This window comes from Arvicola amphibius, chromosome 7 (genome assembly GCF_903992535.2).
Source record: "Arvicola amphibius chromosome 7, mArvAmp1.2, whole genome shotgun sequence".
NCBI classification, from domain to species: domain Eukaryota; kingdom Metazoa; phylum Chordata; class Mammalia; order Rodentia; family Cricetidae; genus Arvicola; species Arvicola amphibius.
Window position 1 is genome coordinate 136,242,162 of NC_052053.1, and position 24,372 is coordinate 136,266,533.

At 43.1% G+C, this 24,372-nt stretch overlaps 1 protein-coding gene across 1 annotated transcript in view; it reads left to right on the forward strand.

Moving 5' to 3' along the window:
• Nucleotides 1-19,729, forward strand: part of Hdac9 (histone deacetylase 9) — a 617,997-nt gene extending 598,268 nt beyond the window's left edge. The window contains exons 24-25 of the mRNA XM_038336352.1: nt 5,961-6,108; nt 19,668-19,729. Coding sequence (XP_038192280.1) covers nt 5,961-6,108; nt 19,668-19,707 — 188 coding nt within the window. The 3' untranslated portion in view covers nt 19,708-19,729. The remainder of the gene's footprint in view (nt 1-5,960; nt 6,109-19,667) is intronic.
• The last annotated feature ends 4,643 nt before the right edge of the window (nt 19,730-24,372 follow it).

Sequence of the window (24,372 nt, forward strand, 5' to 3'; positions counted from 1 at the left end):
ATGTGAGCTTTGTTCTCAGCACCCACGTTCTACGGGGAAGTGACAGAGGACCACTGAATGAAATGATTTACACAAGACAAATGCTGCGAGCTGTTAGTGTTTGATCACCAGTTCTTAAGGGTGTATTGTCTGCCATGAGCTACCTTAGACTCCTACTAAGACCAACTAACAGTTTTAACTTTTCCCAACAACTCAATAAAGTGAATTCTCTATCCTCATCGCCACTTTAGGGAAGTTGAGGCACACCAGGTGACTTGCCACACAGCTAATGAGCAGGGGGAAATGAGCACAGAAACGCGTCTGCTCCAGCATCCTCCCTCCCAGCCACTGTGGTCTTGGCAGCTCACGGGTAAACTCGCTCCCACTGCCCTGTCTGTGTGTCTCTCCCCCATTTTCCCGTCTGTTTTGAAGGTAACATACTTAAGGGGGAAAATCAATTAGACTTAAAAACTGGAATTTTAGTTGTCCAGACTAATTGAGGTTGAGCCGTAGTCAGGTCTGGAAGCCCTGTGCCAAATTCCAAGGAGCCACAGAGCTCTGAGTCCGCTCTAGAGCCCCTTGTAAACTTGTAGAACAACTCTAATCAGGAAAAAAATGCAAGGGCTGGCAGAATTTCAAGTCCCTGCCCTGTTGTCAGGTGTGAGCTGTGATTTGTCATAGAGCCCTTGGCTGTAGACAGAGGCCTTGATGTTCCAGCCCCGGGCCAGGCAGAGCTTTGGTGAAGAAAAGCCACGTTAGGCATTCTCCCACTATTAACCCCACTCCCCTGCACTTGCACCTCAGCCAAGTCAGATGTGCAGATGACACATTCAAAGCCCATTCTGAATTTCTAATTAGCCATTTTCTTGAAACACTAAGACTCTGACTCTCGCGTGGAGGAGCCCCCGACTCTAAAATGCACCCAAATAAAAGCAAAAATTCTTCCATCTGCTTAGAGATTTAACTTGGTACAGTAATTTGCTTTTTCCCCACTGCAACTGCAGTTGGAAAAGTTTTCGCTCACAGAACTAACCAATCCAAGCTAATGAAAACCCAAAGAACCAAAAAAGCAAAGCATGCATCTGAGCCCAAAACCTCTTTACCAATGGGAGTGCTCTGGGGAGGAGAGCATCCTAAGATGTCACCAAGCAGGACCCCATCAGCTAAGGCAGAACAGACCAGAAGCCTGGGTTTAAGGGGAAGAGCATTTGTTCTGTATCTCCGTAGGTTATCCTCGGTGGGACTGTGACATCAAAGTCCATTTTTTTTTAATCTAGATGTCTATGTCTCCACCCTATTTCCTAAGTAAAATTAGAATCCCACAAACTTCCTCTTTCAGCTATAACTGGACAGAAGCTTCAACAGGCCCCACCTAAAAACAAAGAGATTTAGTATATGTACAAAAGAATAAACTTTAATATATTATTGAACTCACTAAGATGTGGGGAAACAGAACAGAGAGAGGAAAAATCTAAGCTGAAGCATCCTAAAGAGCAGTGGGCAGTGGCATCTACGTGACCAGAAAGGTGTGTGAGCTCACAATGGAGCCTGACGTGTGCACACATGTCCAGCATCTGTCAAAAGTCAGGGTAGGAGCTTGGGAGGTCTTAGAGAAGTTGTTTGTTATTTAACTTGGGTTCTGGAAGATGCCAGTGAACCTTCTTTCAGGAGGCAAGTATCCCTAACTCAAGTGTTCAGTGCATAGGAACATTGGGTTCAACAAAATATGAACTTAATTTTAAAAATTAACAAATAACCTGTTTAGAGAAATGAATAAAATCCAAACCATAGGGACATGTACCAATAGGGAAGGTCGGCAGAAGCAAGACACGAGATTCATTTTAGGGTTAAATATGAAGGTTATAATAACAGCAAAGGGTGAAGAATGGCCATCTACCCTCAGTTTTGCATAAAACTTCACAGAAATAATAATCCAGCACTTCCCCAGGTTTTCCTTTTCCTTTTTCCAAAAGACAAACTCAGAAATAAAGAATAAGAAAGGAATTAAAAGGAGCCTGGACCACAGATGACCATCTGTTATTATCTTAGCAGATGTGCAGGAAGGATGAAAAGTGAATCATAAACCAGCATTGGCAACCCTGCCCCTGCCAAAGACAGATGGTTGCAGGACTGCATCAGCCCATACGCATACCTTGCTGGCCGTACACCTAGGGACAAACTTGTACCAGTTTGTGGGAAAACACTAACTGGTCACTCAATTCATACGTCAAATTTTAAGAGTATCTTTATTTTTATACCTATGCAATATTTTGGATCCTCATAAAATTCTCCATTTAGCTATGAGTAAATTCTAACAAGTATTAAGTTACAGGGAAGATAGGATCTGGGCCTATCACAAACCCCAAGTGTCGCTGTGGTTGGAATCAGTGGCAGCCGTCCACCTAGGAAAGCATGCTGTGGAAAGGTGAAGGGTGTCATCAAATGGGAAGAAAGTGAAATCTACAAATCTCAGTCTGAGTAACTCCAAGGTTCCCAATGGGATGGAGAAAGGAGAGCTTTGGCAGGCCCAGAAGTCTCAAAGTGACCTTGAGCCCCTGGAGGAGAAGGTTCAAGGTCAGTGGATTATTTCCATCACAGATCTCCTTATGTCAAAGCTACCTATTTATTCCCATGGCCATTCCTCCAGCAGACAGTCCCTGCCAGGCGCCCCCCTGGCACCAGCTCTGACCCAAGCACGCTGTCCACAGTCACGCCCTCTCTGGCCCAAGCACACTGTCCACACTCATACCTGCTCTGGCCCAAGCACACTGTCCACACTCACACCTGCTCTGGCCCAAGCACACTGTCCACACTCACACCTGCTCTGGCCCAAGCACACTGTCCACACTTCGCGCCCGCTCTGGCCCAAGCACATTGTCCACACTCATGCCCGCTCTGGCCCAAGCACACTGTCCACACTTCGCGCCCGCTCTGGCCCAAGCGCACTGTCTACACTTCGCGCCCGCCCGCTCTGGCCTGGCCACATTCCACCATCCACTTTGTGATTTTATTGTCGATTCGTTCTTCACTTTCCCTTGGCCAGGAAAAACAAAAATGCAGAATGGTGAAGGCTAAATTGTTCTTTTCTTTTAAAGCGTGCTGAAAAGTGGGAAGATTTACATGGTGGGAGAAATGAATGAGGAGAAAGAACACGACAGAAGAGGACGGTGTTCGTCCAGTTTGAGCAGAAAACCCCTCTCCTCTGCCAGTTTTATTGCCATAGGAGCGAGCACCCAGGAGTGGCAGGCTACTAATATTTTACTTTATGAACAGCAGTCCCTGAAAACTCCAATAGCAAATCTTGGATCATTTCTCGCATGTGCTAATGATGTTATTACTCCCAAGCCATTAGATATGATTTTTTTGCACATCTGTTTCTGAAAAGAAAAAAAATCCACACATCATGTGAAAATATTCCATAAATGACAGGGTTTGAGCTGACTCTGTAGTTCACCGTCTGGGTTGTCCCTGCCTCCAGTTAAAGTTTTCTCCTTTATGAAGACAGATAGTGGCCTATCTGTGTATTACTAGTGCTAACTATTCCTTTGTTTTGATAGACTTTGCCTAAATCAGTAAGTAATGTATAAAGTCAAACTTTAATCTTAACTTTGCAGTATATATTATACATGCTAAACTATATTTTACAAAGCTTCACTGATTTACGGCTTTGCTGCTACTCACATACATGGAGTAGCGTTTGAAGGGCCACCATTGTCAGTTGTTCTCAGAGGCTGCTGCCAATAATTCGTGTTGTCTTTCCTCGTCGTCTAGTGGATGTAAATATGTCTGTTTCCTTTGTGGTCAGGAACGCTCTTCTTGAGGAAAGATGCGGTGCTTGGCAAAGGAAGCCAAGCCCTCCGATGCTGTAGATATGCCTGGTCATTTGCAAGGGAGTGTGGGACACTACCTTCCTGGATATCGAGTACCAAAACAAGGCTCAATAGTGGTAGAGATCTGTCAATAGACAGATCCGAGGCCCCGCGCAGATGTGTCTACTTGGTGGGAGCCTATGTATTTCCTGACTTGGGTCAGACAATAATGACACTGTTATACAGAAAAGTTTAAGACTTAGAACGGATCTGTCAGTCGGGGATAACGTTCACAGTTGAAAGGTAGAAGGATGCTGAAGAATGTGCTCAGACATACCCCGTCCTAAGCCGCTGAGTGTGTCTCCTCAGTCTTTACACCAAAACCTCTTGCCTTTGGGTAGATATCCTTCCCACCTCTAGGTTGATGAGATATGAAACTGATCTTCCTGTTTCCACTCTTACCAGCTGTCAATCTGCCCTTCATCGTTTCCCCAGAGCAACCTTTTTAAAAAAGAAAACGGAGTTCTCCGTCTCAGGTTTAAGACTGCGTGCTAGCTAGTCCCTGCCTTCCAAACCGCCTCATTCACCTCGCCCTCTGTCATTCTTGTGCCTAGCAGCTGATGGTCCCCAATAAGCCACAGGGTTATCAGACCCCTGAACATCCTGCTTCCTCTGCCACGAACGCTTGGCATTGTGCCTCCTTCCATGTTAGTTCAATCGCCTTCTGCTTGTTTCTCCACTACCGTTTTTGCCCCTATTAACTTACCCTTGTGTTGCCATCACCATGGGTAGTTCTGCTATTTCTCTCCTCCTGAGAGCTCTGAGATTTTTACCTTACAGGACTGATGTCATCAGCTAACAGAACTCTTCAACAGGCTTCTCCCTTTCTTTAGTGAAGTTAAGAAAATCTGATGCAGCATTATTGTCCAAAAGAAAAAAACCTTGTGAGTCCATTGGTGAACTTGTTGTTTGGTAAGATTTGGAAGCTTTGAGATTCCTAGACTATGGCCGGAACTGTGATAACCATAAGGGTAGCAGTCAGTAGTGGGCACCTACATCTGAAGGTCGTGTTGATGCAGAGAGTGGATGGAGACTGATCCTCCTCTCATAAATTAGAACTGGAAAGGACAAAATCCCAGTAAGACTTACACACAAGGTAAAAATGGCTAAAAGCAGAGCTGGACCCAGGGCTGTGGTCTTACTTTGCAGTTCAGTATGGATCTATCTTCTGCTCTCAAACAATACCTTCTTGTTTTAAAATAAGTAAACGGCATGCCAAGTTCCTTTCTTGTTGGTGAGTACACAGAGTTTGAAAGTGGACAGTCTTGACTGAGTGTAGTGACTTAAGTGTTGAGACCACTCAACCCTTAACAACTAAAAAATATAAAAAATAAAATAAAATGAGTCTTAGTGACTGTGTGCCTCTGCCTCTGCCCTGGAACATTTATCTACTGGAACTTCTCAAAGAAACGACCCACTTCTCTCCCTTTCTTCTTCTGTGCCAAAAAAGCAAAAAGGAAGAGAAAAAGAGAAAGGAAGAGAGAGAGAAAAAAAAGAAGAAAGATCAATATGGCATATGGACAAATTCCAACATCAGCCAGCACATATATTAAAGTTTTAAATCAATTATTGCTCTAGTACACACCCTGAGGTTGAGAACGAAAGAACATCCAGGACTAACAAACCTGATTGTTCTGGCAAAGGTGCCGTTCAATTCATGCTGGCATCTCTGGGTTTTCTTTTCCTTCGGTATTCCAACTTCATTTTTTTAAAAAAGCAAGGTAATGGTTCAAGTAGCGACTTTTAACATTGCTGTTTCATTCATTTTTCTCCAGGAGACTTCTATCTCCGGGTCTCTTGGGGGTTTCGCAAAGGGCATGATGCCTGGAGTTTGCTTATTTAGTTGTAGGGACATGTGTCAGTCTGTGAGCAAGTCTATTAGACCGTAGATTACTCCTTGCTTTATTGCTTTCCAAGCAAGGCTGAGATCTTGGCTTGGGACCATGAGTACTTCACAACTTGGCATCCTTAGCGTCCCCCCAAAAGGACTTAATTACAGCAGTTCAGAAACCAAATTACAACTGCATAGCAAAAGGACTTGAACCTGTAATCATACTGTGATTACTATTGATCTAACTAAAATTCCTACAAAACATGTGGATTTTTTTCTAGGCAAGTACTGGAAGTCGATCAAGATGGTGGCTGTTGCGCGGGGCCGTGCTCTGCCTGGGTCTCAGCTGCAGGAGGAGTCGGAGACCGTGTCTGCACTGGCTTCTCTGACGGTCGATGTGGAACCGCCATTCGCTCAGGAAGATGGCAGGTACGGGCCCAGCATGGGGGGAATCATGTGGCCAGGAATGTCCTTCATTCTGCTTCTTCTTCGCCTACGTCTTCTACTTTCTCCAGCTGTTTTCTCCAAAGCCACAGATGGCAGAGTGTAGATTCTAGGCTGTGGAGAACTCAACTGTTTCATGCTTCCTGGGAAAAACAGAGCTGGAGCACACGGCTCACAGAGAAGGAGAGAGCGTGAGAGAGATGGTGAGGAAAACCACTCCTCGCTGGGCAGTTTAGTGCAGGTCACCCTGGAAAGGGCTGCTTGGGGACTTCATATCTTCCCCTCTCTCTGTTTTCCCAGATGTTCTTTCTTCTCATCATTCGTAATTACTGATATAAGAAAGGGAACACAGGAAGGTGAAGCTGCGCGGGATGCTGGTCAGGGGCCAAGGGTTGTATACATACATGGGTCTCCTTGGGTCTACGAGTGTAAAGATGGAAGGTGCTTGCCAAGGAGACAGCAGTGTGTGTGAAGTCTAGGAGAAATGAGGCTGACTATTCTCTATTCCATGAGGAGAATGTTCTCGATTTGTCTTCGTATGTACCCAGACTGGGGTGGGTTGCCTGCTTACTCTTTAAGGAACCATTGTCGGCTTGCACATTGTCCTGCCCATTCCCTCATCCTGATAGAGATGCTACCCTCACTATTTCTTTGCAGTCCACTGTGATCAGCCGTACTGGCGCTTTCCACAGCTGGCTGCAAGGTCACATCTTGTCTCTGGGCTTGTGTCAGGTATAACTCTGGGGATTGCTTCTGAGAAGGAACTCCAGCTCCCTGCATCAGTAACATCAGAGCCTGCCACCTCCCAAATACATGAATGTGAGCTGTTCTGGCTTTCTTGCCTTAGCTGGATACTCCCAGTTTAATGGATTTAACATCTTGTTTGTGTCCAAACAGTTGATACACTGAACAAGAGATTTAATCTTTCTGCCTATGTTTTCTCTTGCTGTAACCAGCTGAGGAGAAAATTACCAATGGGGAGATCACTTGTGCGATGCTGAAGTAGAAGGCATTTCCCCCACAGTACCTGGAGAAAGGGGGAAAATGTGTTTTACATCTTTGATATTATGTGAACTAGCCCCCTGCTGTCCCCAGCTCAGAACTGAACCAGGTTCATAATCCAGAGGTGTTGCAGTGATTCCCAAGGCCAAACCCAGTTAGTTGTCATCTGAGGGCCGTAAAACCAAGGAAGCTAACATCTGTTAGTGTGGGATCGAAAAGAGCAAGGCTGTTCTTCAGAAACATTTAACACAGCAAAGTACGGTGAATTCCACGCTGGGCGAAGTGAATTCTAAGTAATTCTGTCCGTGAAATTGCAGTGCTTTGAATAATTAACAATAATATGAGATGTTGTGAACCCCAAGCAATATAAAAAATGTCGGCGTTTGGCAGGAACTACCTCTGTAAGCACATTTGCGTATTCTGTGGTAATTCATGTGCTTGGCTCCTGAGAATCTGTAAGAATGAACCCAGTTTCGGTTCCCCGTGACTCTGCCCTTCCACTGAGGGCCCGTAGGGCACATGAATGCTGAGTCCTGGTGAACAGAAAGGCAGAGTGGAAGCCAGGATTCTTGTCTGTTTATCCTTTTCAGACAGATTGTACAAACTATGATTATTTTATCATCGAGAGAAAAGAATGGTTTGACTTGAACTATCAACTGTGGTTTTTTATTTCCCTCAACAAAGGGACAGAAAACAATTCTCCTGGAACCAGATCCTGTGTTTCAGTTAAACTGGGTATGACTTTCTTGACCAGGATGATGGAGACATGGGTGGGGGCAGGGAGGGGGATGGAGAGAACACGGGAGATTGACCCAGGGTTTGCAATCAGAATCGCCCCTGCTCAGCAGGCAAAAATAAAGGGAAGGCCCCTGGGCCTTTGTTGTGAATGCAATATTGTAATCACACAGGAAATTGAAAAAATAGAAAAAATCAGAGAGTTAAATGGATGGAAAGAGCAAAGGCAAATTCTTTTTATAGGAAATTCTTGCCAGTTATTTTGGAGGATATATTGGTGTTTGGAGGGAGATGACTCATTTTGTACTCGGATTCTGGGTAAGGCAGCCCTTTTCTTGGCCAACTCATATCTGACTCATTTACCACTAGTGAATAAGGGATAAAATGCTCCTGGCTAAGAACCATTTTAAGTGTTTTCTGTTCGTTTTCTTGAATGGGGGTGGGGTGACAGCCATTTCATCTTTATGACCACACTGATGAGCCTTGTAGAACACAGTATTGAGGAAAGACAGGCCAGTGGGAGCTCATGCTGTGGAACATTCCCAAATACACAGCAATCATGTGTCATTTTTCAGTGACAAAAGACTTAAATGGGAAGGGAATGATGGGTAGATCGGCAGAAAGTGGGAAACAAATCCCAGAGCATGCCCACGTGTGGGAGTCAAAGAAAAAATAAGAGTGTAGGCTTGGTATATCCAGCAGATGGTTTAGAGGCAGGTTGCGGTGTTTTTTTTCTCTCTCGTTTGCTAGGACAGCATGCCGGTAAGATCTGGAGTGTGCGTGTGTAGCTGTGTGCCTCTGTGCTTGGACTCTGGGTGAGTTAGTAACAGGCTTCAATTTCCTCTTAGAAGAAAGGAAGGTCAGTCGGCTCCCAGTGACTTCAGGATGGCCAGCTACAAAGGATTAGGAGCACGTTGGCACTCCAGACATCTTGGCTGAGTCCTTTTCCTTTCCCGGCTGGAAACGAAAGTGAAAATTAAATGTTCACATATCAGTCTGAGCTGTCGACAGACGGGCTCACTGTGTTCGATTATCTGAGCACATCTCTTATAAGGTCCTTAATCAGTTAATTTTCGACTTTTGGTAACTTTTCTCATGAAAGAGGTAGCTTCAAGCCTTTGTATAATCTTTGAAACCTGGGGGAATATTTGCTTCGGAGTTTGTGGAATAGCTGTCTTCCTGTGAAGATAAGGTGCCATTAGCAGAGAACTTGCTGATGTCTCGGCCTTCATTTTGAACAGCTTATCCACAGAGCCAAAGGACACTGGTATTGTTTTTCTGAATATGGTGACTTATAGGAAAGCATAGACCTTCTCAATGCATGTTCATATCTAACACACAAAGAAGCACGATTGTTCAGACTTCCTGGACAATGGGAGTACGTCTCTACGGCTCCTAGGAATGGACATAGCACGGGTTGTGCCGTTCTCCGGAGTCACTCTGCGCCGCACCAGTTTATCTAAGCAGGCAAACATTCCGAAATGCATCTCGCTTTCAGTTTTCTCTCGGTGTCAGCCAGGCATCAGCTGAAAAGCTGCCTCAGATCTAGAAGCCTCCTTGTGGGAACAGGAAAGCTCTGTGCACATGTCCTTCCATCCCTGTCCTCTTGGAAGGCCTACGTTGTGTGTTTTCATTACATAATACAAACTCGGAGCAGGGGTGAAATCTGACCTGGTCCATCCAGTGGGTCCAGTCTACATCCTTCATAAAACAGTATTTAATTTATTGAAAGGAAACAGGATCAGATAGAACGCTGGGGAGACTGGGGTACATCAAGAGCTTTAGTGTCTCCTCTCTTCTTCCTGCTCATTCTGGTCCTCACTGCTTAAGAAAGAGATGGCTCTAAGAGAGGGAGGCTGACTCCTATGCATGAGAGATTAAAGAGCACACGTAAAGGATCCAGCCCCACACCTGCTTTCTAGGAAACCCCTAGGAGCGTGGGATCTGACTCTTCCCTTCATGTTTATTCCTCCCTCCGTTTGCTCTTCTTGTTCTTCCCCTAATCAGTTGTTCGTGATCCAGTGACCTTTAAGAATACAGAGACAATACCTCCACATCTGTGCATTCTAGTATTCTTGGTTAAACACCAGGAGATCGACACTGCATAACCACTTAGTAGTAAGTTGACTCTATTACATACTGTGTAGCTGGCTAACCCACCTCAAAAAGCATACAAATATTATATATGTATAATATATGTATTACATATATGTAATTTCATGAATAAAGAAAAGAGTAATTTGGAAGAAAAACACTCTTAAATAGTAAAGTATTTACTATTTAATGATATGATGAATGATACTGGGCACTCTGTTTGCTGTGACTTCAAGGGAAATAAATACTGCACTTTTTCAAATATAGCATTTTCATTTTTGGCAATCCCCATTTTGAGAGAGTGTTGACTAGCCAAACTCTGTCTTACATCATAAAGATGGTTTAGCTAAGAACATATAGTAGGGATGCTGTATGAGAAATTCTTGTGAATGGATAATTGTATTAGAGGAAATCTGAAGTCACAGTTAATGGGACAGTATTTAAGGGCAAAGGTCAAAATGGAGGTGATGCAAATAACGCCAGGCCTGCCATCTGGTGTGCAGAACGAGCAGGGAGAGCATCATGTCATTCATTCCTTAGACGCCTTTGATTTCTTCTCTCCATGCCTAACAAAATGCTCACAGCCAAGGTCACCAACTTACTTTGAAGGTTTCTACCTGCTTCTATTTAAAAAAAAAAAAGTTAAAAATTAACTACTTAAAGCAAGGTAGAGATTCTCTAGGCCCAATCCTGGGGCAGATTTCCCATTTGGCCGGTGTCAGCAGGCTTTCTTCCAGGGAGAAGCTATTCCCTTTCCCCTGCTTCCAGGAGCTGCCTACATCCCTCGGCTCATGGCTTCTTCCTCTGCCTTGAAAGCCAGTAGCAGTTCATAGTTCCTTGACTTTCTTCAGTCAATACAGTCCTTCTGGCCAAAATCAAGCAAGAATTCTGTGGTATAAAGCCTACATGAGTGACATTCAAGGTAGAGGAAATGACTCAGTGTTTTATTTTTTTTCTACATATGTACGACCAATACACATTTCAACCTACTTCAATCTCTCATGCAAATATTTCTAGTACTTTCCTTATTCTCAAGTCTCTTTTCTGCTCGTTTTTCTATTCAGCAACCAGGAAACTGTTTAAAAAACAAAACTGTAGCCAGGCAGTGGTGGCATATGCTTTGAATCCCAGCACTCAGAAGGCAGAAGCTGGTGGATCTCTGAGTTTGAGGTCAGCCTCGTCTACAGAGTGAGTTCCAGAATAGCCAAGGCTACACAAAGAAAAGAAACTCTGTCTCAAAAACCCCAAACCAAAAGCAAACAAACAAAACAAGAAACAAACAAATCAAACGCCGCCAGCTGTAAGAACGAGGCCTGGTGTTCTTTGCTGAAAGTCCCCAGCGCCCTCCATCTCCACAGAGACCACCTTCTGTGTCATTTTACCCTCCCTGAAGTCCCATGAAGTCCTCTGTAACCCTCTCTTCTCTTTGAGCTCTGCTTTAGGTTCCGACAACAACCTGACGTAATTAGTTTTTGACTAAAATACATGTTTCCTGTGGTAATCGCCTGTATGGTGCTATTTGCTGGCACCCCACTGGTGGAAGCCACACCCACAGCGAGACTGGTGGGGAACATGTCTGCCACTCCACGAAGTCCTGATCTGCTTTCCCAGTCAACACAGGTCCCACCAGAGACGTAACACCTTTTTACACCACCATTCATCGGCTTATTCTTAGATTTCATTTCAGTGGAATTGTGTGCTACATATTGGTTGGTAATCTGGCTTCTCTCACTCCACTAAGCATGATATTTTTGACATCTGTCCATGTCTCTCACAGTTAGTGTTCCGCTCATGTGTAATTGCTCGTTAGAACAAGCATATTGACATATCCTAATTTGTTTATCCACTTACTTGTAGATTGGTGCTTGGCTTGCTTCCAGTATTGGACTAATATGAATAAAACTGCTATGATTTTGATTTCTTTATGTTGAAAGTAAAATTTACCACGTTAATGGTTTTCAAGTGTGCTATGCAGGAGTGTGAACGGAGGAAACAAACTTGCATCCATTTCCTGAACTTCATCTTGCAGAACACAAACTGTATCTCCGTGACTCGATGTCTCCCTTTCTCCTCACACCCAGATTCAGTCCCCATCCCACTTTCTACCTCATTGCTTTTTAAGAGCAATAGAGTAATCTATATGATGACTCGTATTAGCTAAGAGAGTAGAGCTTCGCTGTATTGTGGAGGGTATTGTATCCCTGATATTCTTAGCTTTGGTCTTTTCATGGTATCCCAGAGTTCCTGGATGTTTTCTGTCAGGAATTTTTTAGATTTAACAATTTCTTTGATGGATACATCAATTTCTTAAATATATATATATATATATCCCCATACGTATCATATGTGTGTAAGGTTGTAACTTAGATTGAGAATATTTCTGAAAATTTTGTTCTTCACTGAAGTTCTTATTTTATTCTTAATTTAGTTTGCTTCTAAAGAGCTATAGCACCAGCTCTGGTTGCATAGAAGCATTTCAAAGGTTTTTATGGAATATCTCCTATGTGTGTTAAATTGTTGGAGGAGGAAAACAACAGAGAGAAGAGGAAGAATGTAAAAGTCATAAAGCACAGGGCATGGGGACGCAGTACAGTGTGGGGGGAGTTCATGGCTATCGCAAAGAGCCAAGGAGAAGACCAATACACTTCTTCCCATGATGAAGTCATGCAGTTTGCTGATAGACTAGTCTTTCAAGCAGTGATTCACAATCCTCCTAATGCTGAGACCATTCAACACAGCTCTTCATGTTGCAGCGACCCATGATTGTAATGCAAATATCTGTGTTTTCTGAGGTGGGCTGAGGCATCCCCTTTGAAAGGGTCCCATGACCCCAAAGGGGTTGCAACCCACAGGTTGAGAAGCCCGGCTTTAAGGTATAACCCAAACATGCAAATTTGGATAGCAATCAGATTCTCTTTTACATACATTAAAGTCATCCGACTTTGAGAAGACTTGTAGGCTGCAAGCTCCAGGGAGTTGGCCTCTCCTGTTCAGTGCCATTTCCATCGCCGACACCAGCCCGGGACACTCAGTAGACTCCTTACCGACACCAGCCCGGGACACTCAGTAGACTCCTTATATCTGATCTCAAAATTACTCTCTCTTTCCTCCCTTCACTTTGTAAATGATCTTAATCTGTGACACTGGGCTGAAGGAATCCTTCCCTGAGTATCAGAGCTCATGTTTGCTCAAAGGCCCTGGCTTGCAGTGGTGAAGGAGCGGATCTTCCAACCAACTGAGCTGTTGTTGCAGAGTTCTCTCTGGCAGATTTATTGTATTGTTAGCTCTGGTTTCCTTATATCCATATGGGTGGGATTATTTTTCAAATTTAGTCTTACTTTCTTTTTCTTTTTCTTTTTTTTTCCCCAGAGACTCAGTACACAGGACAGGTGTGTCTTGAACACACCATATAGCCCAAACTGTCTTTGCAATTGTGTTAATCCTTCTTCAGCCTCCCAGAATGTGTGCCACTGTGCTCAAATTGCAAATGGGGTTAAATTCAAATATGCAAAGACTGCATGCCTGGCCTGACATGATAGGCACAATGCTATACAGGAGCACATGGATGTTACGGGCTAACTTTCTGATTGGTTCTAAGGCCCTCTCCATGAAATGGCATTCATACCTAGCATTCTTAAAGAAGCCAAGAACCTGTGACTAGGTAGGTCATAGGACCTGGGGGAACATCTGCTAACCAAAGTATCCTGTGCTAGTCTGTGGATGGCTGAAGCGAGAACCCCCACATTTCCAGAACGCCACATCTCACCTTTTTCCCAACACTGTTGCTGTTTGTATTTCCAACACTTAGGAGGTGGAATCGGGAACCTAGGGCCAGCCTCAGCTAGATAGCAAGTCTGAGGCTAGCTTGCCTGCACTAGACCCTGTGTCAAAAAACAAAAGTCAGAACAATAGCAGAACAAACAAGCAAACAAACACCAACAAAAAGTGTATTTCTGCTTTCCTCTCAGGGCCATTGAGGCATTGATCCATGAGGGTCAAGGGAGCAGAAGCAGGGAAAAGGATTCAGATGGCCGTGAGGACGACAGAGAAGGCCCTCCGGGGTATGACTTTGGTGAATCAGCTCAGCTTTATTCCAGACCATAGGAAATATAGAGGATTGGGCAGCTGGGAGACAAACTCTAATTTTTATTAATTGGCACGGTCCAATTGCAAGGTTTCGTACATGGCAGCAGGGTCCTACTGCAAAGCTCCTAGCACAAATCTTAGCTGCCATGTGTACAACAGGGGAGGCTTCTAGCAGGAAACCGTGCCCAGGGTCACCCTGGAGATAAATCAGGCATCCAGGTTTAGAGACAGCTTTCAGATAAAGTCAGAACTCTGGGTCCAGGAACATTCTCCAGACAAGGGCAGGTGGAAAGCAAGAAATCTTGCCGGGGGTTGGTGGAAGCGACCATGTTGTTGAGCTTGGCCTAAGGGCTTCCTGGCCATGATAGACTGCAACCTCTGGCCAGCGGGGCCTTCCAACAAGAAAGTGCTTGTCATCTGTCAGTAACAACTCTCACGCTCGCTGTGTCTAAAGCACAACATGCAAACATATAAAATATGTTTGATTTCCTCTCCTGGATACAGATTTGATGAAGATAATGTCTGTGGGATGTGGGGGTCACTCCTGCAACCTCAGCTCTGGGGAAGCTGAGACAGGATGGGTGGGTTTGAGATACAAGTAGCACAACTGTTCTGAATATTTTTCACAGCTCACAGTTTACAAAGCGCCCTCTCTTATGAAAACATATCTGCTTCCCATGGCCCTGAGGACCAACCAAGTAGTACTTCTCTGTTCTGAAAAGAAATTTCTACCACAGTTAGGGTTTAAAACCTAACAGCGTTGGAACTGAGTGCAGGACATTCCCTCTGAAAGCAAAGACAGCTTTTTTAACTTGCTGGCACTGTGTTATAGTGATGATGAGAGGGGGCACATGCTAAAGGTGGACTACCGTAGATAAAGTAGCTTTGAAAAAGAAGTTACTAGAAAGTGATTTTTTTTCTTTTTATTTATTGTTCTTTCATACAATACATCCTGACAGTAACCTCCCCTCCCCCACCTCTCTCAGTTCCTTCCCCACCTCCCCTCTGCCCCACCTCCCCTCACCTCCCCTTCCCTCCCCCACCTCTCTCAGCCCCTCCCTCCACCTCCCCTCTGCCCCAGATCTATCACACACTCTATTTCCCTACAGAAAATAACAAGCTTCCCCAGAACAGCAGGAGAAAGTTTAAATAAAGCTGGCACAAACTCTCCTATCCAGGCTGGACCAGGCAACAGGGCAGTAGGAGGAGGGTCCCAAAAGCAGGCAAAAGCGTCAGAGATACCCAGACTCCCACCTTTAGGAGTCCACAAAAACACCAAACTAAACAACCATGGCATGAATGCAAGCCTAGGACAGACCCATGCAGGTCTCATGAACCCTACTTGGTTGATTGTGTGGGCCTTGTTCTCCTGGCCACCTTGATCTCTAAGGCTCCCACAACCCTTGCTCCCCGTCTTCTTGGGCATTCCCTGAGCTCCACTTAACGTTTGGCTTTAGGTCTCTGCATCTGCTTACATCAGCTGCCAGGTGAAGCCTCTCTGATGGTGATTGGTCTAGGCACCGATCTATGAGTATGTCAGAATAGCATTAGAAATCATTTCTTTAACTTTTGTCTTGTCAGTAGTGTTTGGTTGATCATTAGGTCTCCGCGCCAACCAGCGTCCAGTTTCTGGCCGTCCAGACTGTGTCAGGCATGGGCTCCCTCTCCTGCTGTGGGCCTCAAGTTAAACCAGCCATTGACTGGCCACTCCCACAAGTCCTGAGCCACTATTGCCCCTGCTTATCTTGCAGGCCGGACAGGTGTGGATCACAGGCTTTGGGGCTGGATTGGTGTCACAGCCCTACCGCTGGGGGTCCTGCTGATTACAGATGATGGCTGGTTTGGGCTCCATCGGCTTCTTTGCTGGGGTCACTGTCACAGATTTCAGGAAGTTTCCACTGCACTAGGTTGCCATATCATCCCCTCGCACTCAGCAATGCCACTCATTCGGGTCTTCTCTCCCTGTATTGTCTCTCCCACCTCCTCCCTCACCTGATCTCTCTTCTTTTCATACCCACCCTCTCCAAGTCTACCCATGATATTAAATTTCCTCTTCCCAGAGAGACCTATGAGCTCTGCCCGCCCCCTGTGGGTCCTCCTCGTTACCTCTCTGGGTCGGTGGATCATAGTGTGATTATCCTTTAACTAACTGCTAATATCCACTTTTGAATGAGTACATAACATGTTTGTCTCTCTGGGTCTGGGTGCCTTGCTCAGATTTTTTTTTAGTTCCATCCATTTGTCTATAAATTGTGTGATGTAATTTTTTCTAACAGCTAAGTAATGCTCCATTGTGTAAATATATCACATTTTTCTTTATCAGTTCTTCAGGTGAAGGACATCAAGGTGGTTTCGAGTTTCTGGCTATTATAAATAGAACTGCGTGAACGTAGTTGAGCTTCTTGTGGTAGGATGGAGCCTCTTATGGGTATATGCTCAGGAGTGTTCTAACTGGGTCTTGGGGTAGATCAATTCTCAGTTTTGTGAGAAACCACCATGTTGATTTCCAAAGTGGCTGTACAAGTTGGCACTCCCACCAGCAATGGAGGAGTGTTCTTGCTCCACATCCTTGCCAGCGCAAACTCTCACTTGTGTTTTTGATCTTGGCCTTTCCGACAGGAATACGATGGGATCTCAGAGTTGTTTTGATTTGCATTTCCCTGATGGCTAAGGGTGTGGAACATTCTCCTAAGTGTTTCACAGTCATTTCAGATTTCTCTGTTGAGAATTCTCTGTTTAGATCTGTACTCCATTTTTTCAATTGGATAATTTGCTTTGTCGATTTCTAGTTAATTGAGCTCTGTAAATATTTTGGGTATTAGCCCTCTGTCAGACGCTGAGTTAGTCAAAAATCTTTTCGCATTCTGTAGGCTGCTACTTTTGTCCAATGTATGGTGTCCTTTGCCTTACAGAAGCTTTTCAGTTTCAATAAATGAGGTCTCATCTATTGTCAGTCTTAGAGTCTGCACTATCAGTGTTATTTAGGAAGTCGTCTCCTGTGCCAATGCATTCAAAGCTATCCCCTCCTTACCCCGCCCCCCCACTTTTCTAATATCAGATTCAGTGTATCTGGTTTTATGTTGAGGTCTTTTATCCACAAGGCCTTAAGTTTTGTGCATGGTGGAAGGCATGGAGCTATTCTCATTCTTCTACAAGCAGACACCCAGTTAGACCAACACCATTTGTTGAAGATGCTTTCTTTTTTTCCATTGTGTGTTTCTAAATTCTTTATCAAAAATCACTTGTCCATGGGCATGTGGATTTATCTGTCTTCAGTTTAATTCAGCTGATCACTGTGTCTGTTTTCATGCCAATCCTATGCAGTTTTATTATTATAGCTCTGTAATAGAGCTTGCAATTAGGGATGGTAATACCTCCAGAAGTTCTTTTATTGTACAGGATTGTTTTAGCTATCCTGGGTTTTTTTTTTTTTTTTTCATATGAAGTTGACCATTTTTCTTTCAAGGTCTATAAAGAATTGTGTTGGGCAAAAAAAAAAAAGTGTTGGAATTTTGATGAGAATTGTGTTGAATCTGTAGATGGCTTTCAGTAGGATGGCCATTTTTACTATGTAGATTCTACCTATCCTTGAGCATGGGAGATCTTTCTATCTCACAATATCTTCTACAATTTCTTTCTGCAAAGACTTGAAGCTCTTGTCCTACAAGCCTTTCACTTGCTTGCTAAGGGTTACTTGAGAAAGTGACTCCATAGAGAGCACAGGGACAGGCTTTTTTGAAAAGACAATTTAATAATCTATTTATTGTATATGTTTTATATTATTTTCTACCCACATATGCTCATGTCTGAAAAGCCTCCTTTGTGCCCATGGAGAATGTGTGCTCCTCCACCGAGACTCAGCCAGCTTCCTCCACATGGGATGACCGGGTCGTCTCTGTGGCCTTCCAGTCGCAGTGATTCTCGAGTAGCTGTGTCCAGAAAGATCCTTCCCCTGTAGCCTTGGGTTAGAAGTGGGGTGATCGCTGTCCATTAGCTTGTTCTTAAAGTTTTGATCCACATATTATTTTTAAATAAGTTTGTATATTTATAAGTATTTTTTAAAAAATGAAAATGTTTTCTTAATTTGATTTTTCTTTCTCAAATGCTGATGAATATGGTTAGCGGCAAATCTTGACCATGACTCATCTTAATTGTATTTATCTTTTGAGGATGAAGCCTAAACACATCCTCAGTGTCTTTATTTTGAACATTCTTGGGCATTCCTAGGAAATTATTTTTTCTCTTTTTTTCCTTTTTTTTTTTTTTTTAAAAAAAATGACTACTCATGGAATCTTTTAGAACTTGAATCTTAGATAATATTAAGTAATGAGTGCCTAATATTTTTATTCTTCATTTCCTAAAAGATGTGTTAAAATCCTCCTATTGTCCTTCCTCTTTAGCCTGTAAAATAGCATGCCTACCCGGCCTGCTTGTCTCCATAACTGTCGCATATCATGCATGCTAAGGTTTCTCATGACAGTGACATGTTATAGAATGTCTTCAAGTACACATCATGAAGTGAAAACTCCCTATCTATCTACGCATTGTTCTATCTGCTAGCAAGAGGTACAGCCTGTATATTGTATTCCTACTGGCGCCGAAAGCATCACACGGTCTTGATGTGCCATCTGACACAGTTCTGTACGTATGGGGTAAAGAGCGGACGGATCTGAAGCATTGCAGGGTTTGCTGTTTGCGCACCCTTCCTGTTATCGCTGCTGTTTTACCCTCTTCTTTAATTCTGTCAGGAGCGTCTTCCTCATCGTGGTCCATACTTGGAGCTGGATCTCACGGACTCTAGTGCTATAATTACCCATCACCACATTTTTAGCCTACCAGGGTTCAGACTCAACCTCCACCATCCCAGCATCTCGAATCCCCCTAATCCAACTTCCCAAGACAATCCAACAGTCTGATGTATTCGGGTTCCTGCTGCAATTTGTCCTTTTGACTGAATTAAAAAGCATTGTAAAAGTTAGCCTTACAACACTCTCAGTGTGTTACTAAATTAAGGTTAACACTCAAGGATAATTTTCAAGCAATTAGCTTTGGTTTTTAGCTGAGCTGAGCACCCCACTTTATGATGCCAAACGCAAACGATTTATACACGACCATAGTTAGACCAATGTTAGGTCTGTAGCGGTGATTTGCTAATCAAATTCAGGATTTGATTTGAAATGCCTCCGGCAGAAGGCCAAATCCAGTCATGAAAAAAACAGAAGCAAAACCCAGAGCCTGGATGAGCCTCCTCGAGAAGGTAGCTGAATCTTTCACTGTCCTTAGCAAAAAGGTTCCAGAAATCACTGCTATTGCTCCTAAATTTTTTCCCAATAAATTATTCGACTGTCCAAGACACAAAACATGTACATTTTGGAATCTAGAGTTATAAAATATTCTGACATGTTTTAATATAAACAGGAACATTTCCAATGATTGCTTGGATCTAAAATGTTTTTCCACTTGACATTTGTTTATACTGCCGAGGAAAGAAACTCTATTTATGGATAACTGAATGGCACAAATAAACATGGGAGAGAGCTGAAAAATCAGCTTTGATTGTGCATGAAAGTCTACAATGCCATTGTGTACTCTTGTGCCGTATTCTGATTGCCTGTTTATTTTTACAGAACTGCTGGTGAGCCCATGGAAGAGGAACCAGCCCTGTGAAGTGCCAAGTCTCCCCCGATATTTCCTGTGTGTGACATCATTGTGTATCCCCCACCCCCAACCCCAGCACCCTCAGACACGTCTGCTGCTTGGGTGGCACGGTTTGATGGAACGTAAACACTGGGCATCAGATTCTGAACAGCAGCTTCACTTGTTCTTTGGATGGACTTGAAAGGGCAGTGCAGATTCCTGAAACTTAACCACTGTGAGTCTAAAGTTACAGTAACCAGGACTGGAAGAAACTGCTTCCCGCGTGCATTTATGCTGGAGACCCCCACTCCCAGACGCGGTGTGAGCTAGAAACCTTGAGTGCAGCACTAGATACTGTCCGTTTCAGAAGCTAGGACGGCCATCTTCATTCCTGGCATAGTGACCAGTGTTTTTTTTTTGTGCAGTTTACTGTCAAGTAGACTTAAATTGTTTCTTTTCAGCTATGGTGGGAATTACAGACAGATTGCTGTGGGCTGCAGGGATTTTCTTCTTTTGTTTTGTTTTGGATTTTTTTTCTTTGTTCTAACACACTTCCATCCTTCGTGGTAATAGTTCAAGATGGAGCTGGGATGAGGCTTTGTTCTAGTGGGGAAAAAAAAATCACAATGTATTTGGCAGTCCAAATGGAACTTGCACACCGTGCCTACCATGTGCAATGGGACAGTATTTTGTGTCCTATTTTGTCTGTTTCAAGTTCTCACAGATTATGGATTTGTAGTTTTGTCCGGTAGTGAGGTCTTTTCCACCGCATGCACCTCCATCTAGAGGACCATGGCTGTGGGGGTGCATCGCTGGGCAGATGTGCTGTCTGTGCAAAGCACAGACTTCAACCGCTGTGGTTTGCGTCACATCTTTCCAGCACACCTCTCGCCTTTCTTTCTCCGTCCACTGCTTCCTCCTTTAGAGAAGTCACCCCGGCAGCGTTCCCATCCTCAGGGGAGCTTAGCATTTGGTTTCTACCGTTTACCTTTCAGGCTAACCCACTTTGTTATCCAATTCTGCCACGGACCTACTTTAGTGCACACGGCTTAAGCGATGCCAGTGAGTGTTCCAGGTCTTAGAGACGCATTAGTGAAGGAGGCAATGATTTGAAGTCGCTGTGAATGGGGCTAAGGTAGGAGCTGTGCCCTCACATGGACACTAACCCAGAACTTCACCTTTGCACGGGTTGCCTTTCCAGCAAAGGTTCAAAATAAAGGACATTTATTTCTGAGATTAAAAACAGCTTACTAAGTAAAATAGGAGCAAGTTAGTCGCTGCCTCTGAAAAATGCATTTCAGTGCATAACTCAAACACCTAAGACACTGAGGTAGAATAGCTCACATATTTAATATCTGACAATGCTTTTGAACATTGATGTTTCTTTTTATATATTTTCCTAACTCAAAGGATATATTAAAGCCATAAGTGAAGATTGTCATGCTTTTATTCAGAAATCTGAAAGAAACCTTAATTAAAACAAGGTTTTAGGGAAGGCCAAGATCTGAAAGACATGGAACAATGTGGTTTTAGTTAGGGAGGACTCCAACCTGTAAATCAAAGATGAAAGATCTCACTCACGTAGAATTACATAACTCCCCTTTGTTATACACCCAGGCCACATTTTTCATGCATTTGGTTTTTTTAGGATTACCATTTTAATTTTAAAGACTTTTATTACATATACAAAAATGGCTCAGTACTTGGTTTAACATCTTAGAAATTTGAGATACCCTTTGAAATAGGAAATCTGAAATGGAATGTAACTCAGTATTAGGTAAAAGTGACTTTCATTGCATAAGGGTTAAGTCAATCTAGACTCATGATTATAATAAATGTTTTGTAAATTCCATTTTCTTGATGTTTTAGAGAAATTCCTGCCAATTATATTTGCTAACTCCTTTTTTAATTTTCTTTTTCTTTTCCTTTTTTTCCCCTTGGTAATGGAGAAAATTTATTTAAAGAAAAACAAAGGCTTAAAGGCTTACAAGGAAGACCTCACTTTAAAAGAGGGAAAGTTATCATACTTCAAAAAGCTCTGTAATTGTAAACCTTTAAAACCAACTTTAGAGTTACACGTCCCGTCATTGCGAATCTATACTAGATGCTGGGTAATGAGACAAAACAAGGCAGCACAAGCATGTTAATTTATTAATTCACTGATCTTCCTGTGACCACATGGCCTCGTAAGGTGGCTTCTCAGCCTGAGGAAGCCAACTCACTGAGACATCTCTGTGGTAGTTTAGAATTTTAAAATACTTAATAAAGAGCTAATCACACTCTTCCTCCCCGCTGTGTAACAACACATGTAATTCATTGCAATCCAAATTATTAGGATCCAGAGAGAGGCAGACACACCCTGGAGGGGAAGGACAGCAGCTGAAGTTAGGTAGCGTTGGAGGCTGAGATGTTCTACACCTGATTGCACGTATCCTTACACAACAGAGTGTGGCCTCAGAGGGCCGAGAGCATCAGCATTTCTTCTGAAGCTGACCACATTTTCAGTTCAACTGGTATATTTTTCTTCACCTACACATTTAGTTTTTATTGTTCCCAGTGGTCCCAAATGAAAGGCTAATGGAGAAACATTATGGCTCCTGGGGCTCATTCTGACCCACCCTTTGAAAGATGACCCCATGAATTCCCTCACAGTCTAGCACAACACACACCTGTTGAAACCAAATAATTTGTTGAGAAATATATGTGTAAAAATTACTAAGTTTAAATAATAGAAACAAAGCGAAATATAATCAGTTTTGTTTTCTATATAATTTGACATTTTATTTTTGAGTGACTTAAGCAACCCTAGAAAGGACTGAGCAGGTATGAATATCGATGAAAATTTAGACTAGCAAATGGGAAAATATTGAAACGGAAATATTTTTAAATATTTTATGTAATTTGTAATATTCAGACTGGAGAGAGAACTCGGATTTTGGAGATAATAGATATATTTGTTTAAAAACTCCCACAAGTGACATTTCCATGCACAGTCCTGGGAACAGAAATGGTGCCTTCCGTGTGGACTACAACCCACTAGGGACATTTTCATTCATCTAACTAAAAACACAGTGGCCTTGAAAATGGGGCATTTCCTCCCTCGAAGACTTCAAAAACCATCGGACTAGTCTCTCCCAATAGGTCAGACCTGCTTTATTGCTAGAGGTCAATCGTGAAGCTTTGTGAATGTGCTGATATCTTTACAGAGTCCACACGGGAGTGCGTGTGAGAATGGTCCTGAGGGTGAGCTGGAGGAGACCTCCTCCTCGCTCAGCACTTTTTAACTCGCTTTATTTGATTCTGGCACTTTGTGATTAAGGCAGTTTATTAAGATTTCTTTCTTTTTTTTTTTCTATTTTTCTCTCAAAATTTTTTGTCTATGAGTTTCAGTGGAAGCAAGTGTTAAAACTGAGCAGCCTGGAAAGAAGCCAAAATTTTGTCTGATTCATTCTGAGCTTGAACTCGCCATTCCGTCTTTGTGTGACATTGTCTTTCCTAGTCTTATCTGTCTCAATATTCTCCTCCTGCTTTTGGAAATGAAATCGTGTGCTTGCTGAGGCACACACACACACACACACACACACACACACAGACAGACAGACAGACAGACAGAGAGAGAGAGAGAGAGAGAGAGAGAGAGAGAGAGAGAATGCAAATGGCACACTTGTAGCCCTACTTCAATAAAGATGACATTTTTACCCCCAAAAGAAGCAAAAGGCAGATTATCTGTCTGAGGTGGAGAAGAAAGACTTTCCGTTACCTCAAAGATGACCAGAGCTGTGGTCACGCTCACCGTCAGCTCTCGTGTTCATGTTATATATAACCAAGACCGTAGAGCTGCTGTTCTCCAGACCAGTCACACAGTACATATGCGTTCTGTCTATAACATTCCTACCTAGTCTCATGATGGATCTATCTACGGGAATGAGTGTGTCGATTGTTAGTAAGTATGTTGGAAGTAACTCCATCAGACAAATCTTACACCATAAACCTGAGGCTAGCTGGACTGTATCTCAATGAGAACATATTAGAGTGCTTATGATTTATCAGCTGTCTTAAGTCTCAAATTAGAAAAGCTAGCAAATATATAATATGCTATACAGTGCCAATATTTCTAACCAATGATTTCCTTCCCCCTAACTCTTGTTTCCCTTGCTTCCTTGCCAATGGCAAATTGGCATATCTACACAATCAGTTTCTGAATTCTCCCTACCTTATGTTTCCTAAGCAGAAACAACCCTGCACATTTCTCTTCTGAGACCCCACTTGACATATGTGTCTCCAGGCATTTTATCTAAGCCTAGCCTTATAGTCTTGATTGTGTTGTTTACTTATACCTTATCGAGAGATACCTGGCTTAGCTAGCTTTTTCTAAAAGCATACCAAGCTTTGATTTATTCTGTACTTGGGGCTTGCCACTTTCTTTTATTAATGCAGAATTTTATTTTTGGTCAATTATCGTTCACCATTTTTGCTACTATCCAGTTGGGTAATAATTGGTTATCAGACAGGGAAGATTTTTCACACTCCCCATGCCGTTTGGAAGATACTTACGTGAGGCAAACCATCAAGTACACATGACCACCTTAAGTAAGAATAGCAAAGGAGAAACTAGAAGACTATATACTTTGGAAATAAAAATATCTGACATGTGAAATAGAAAATGGACTCCTTTAATTTTCTTGTTTGGTCCTT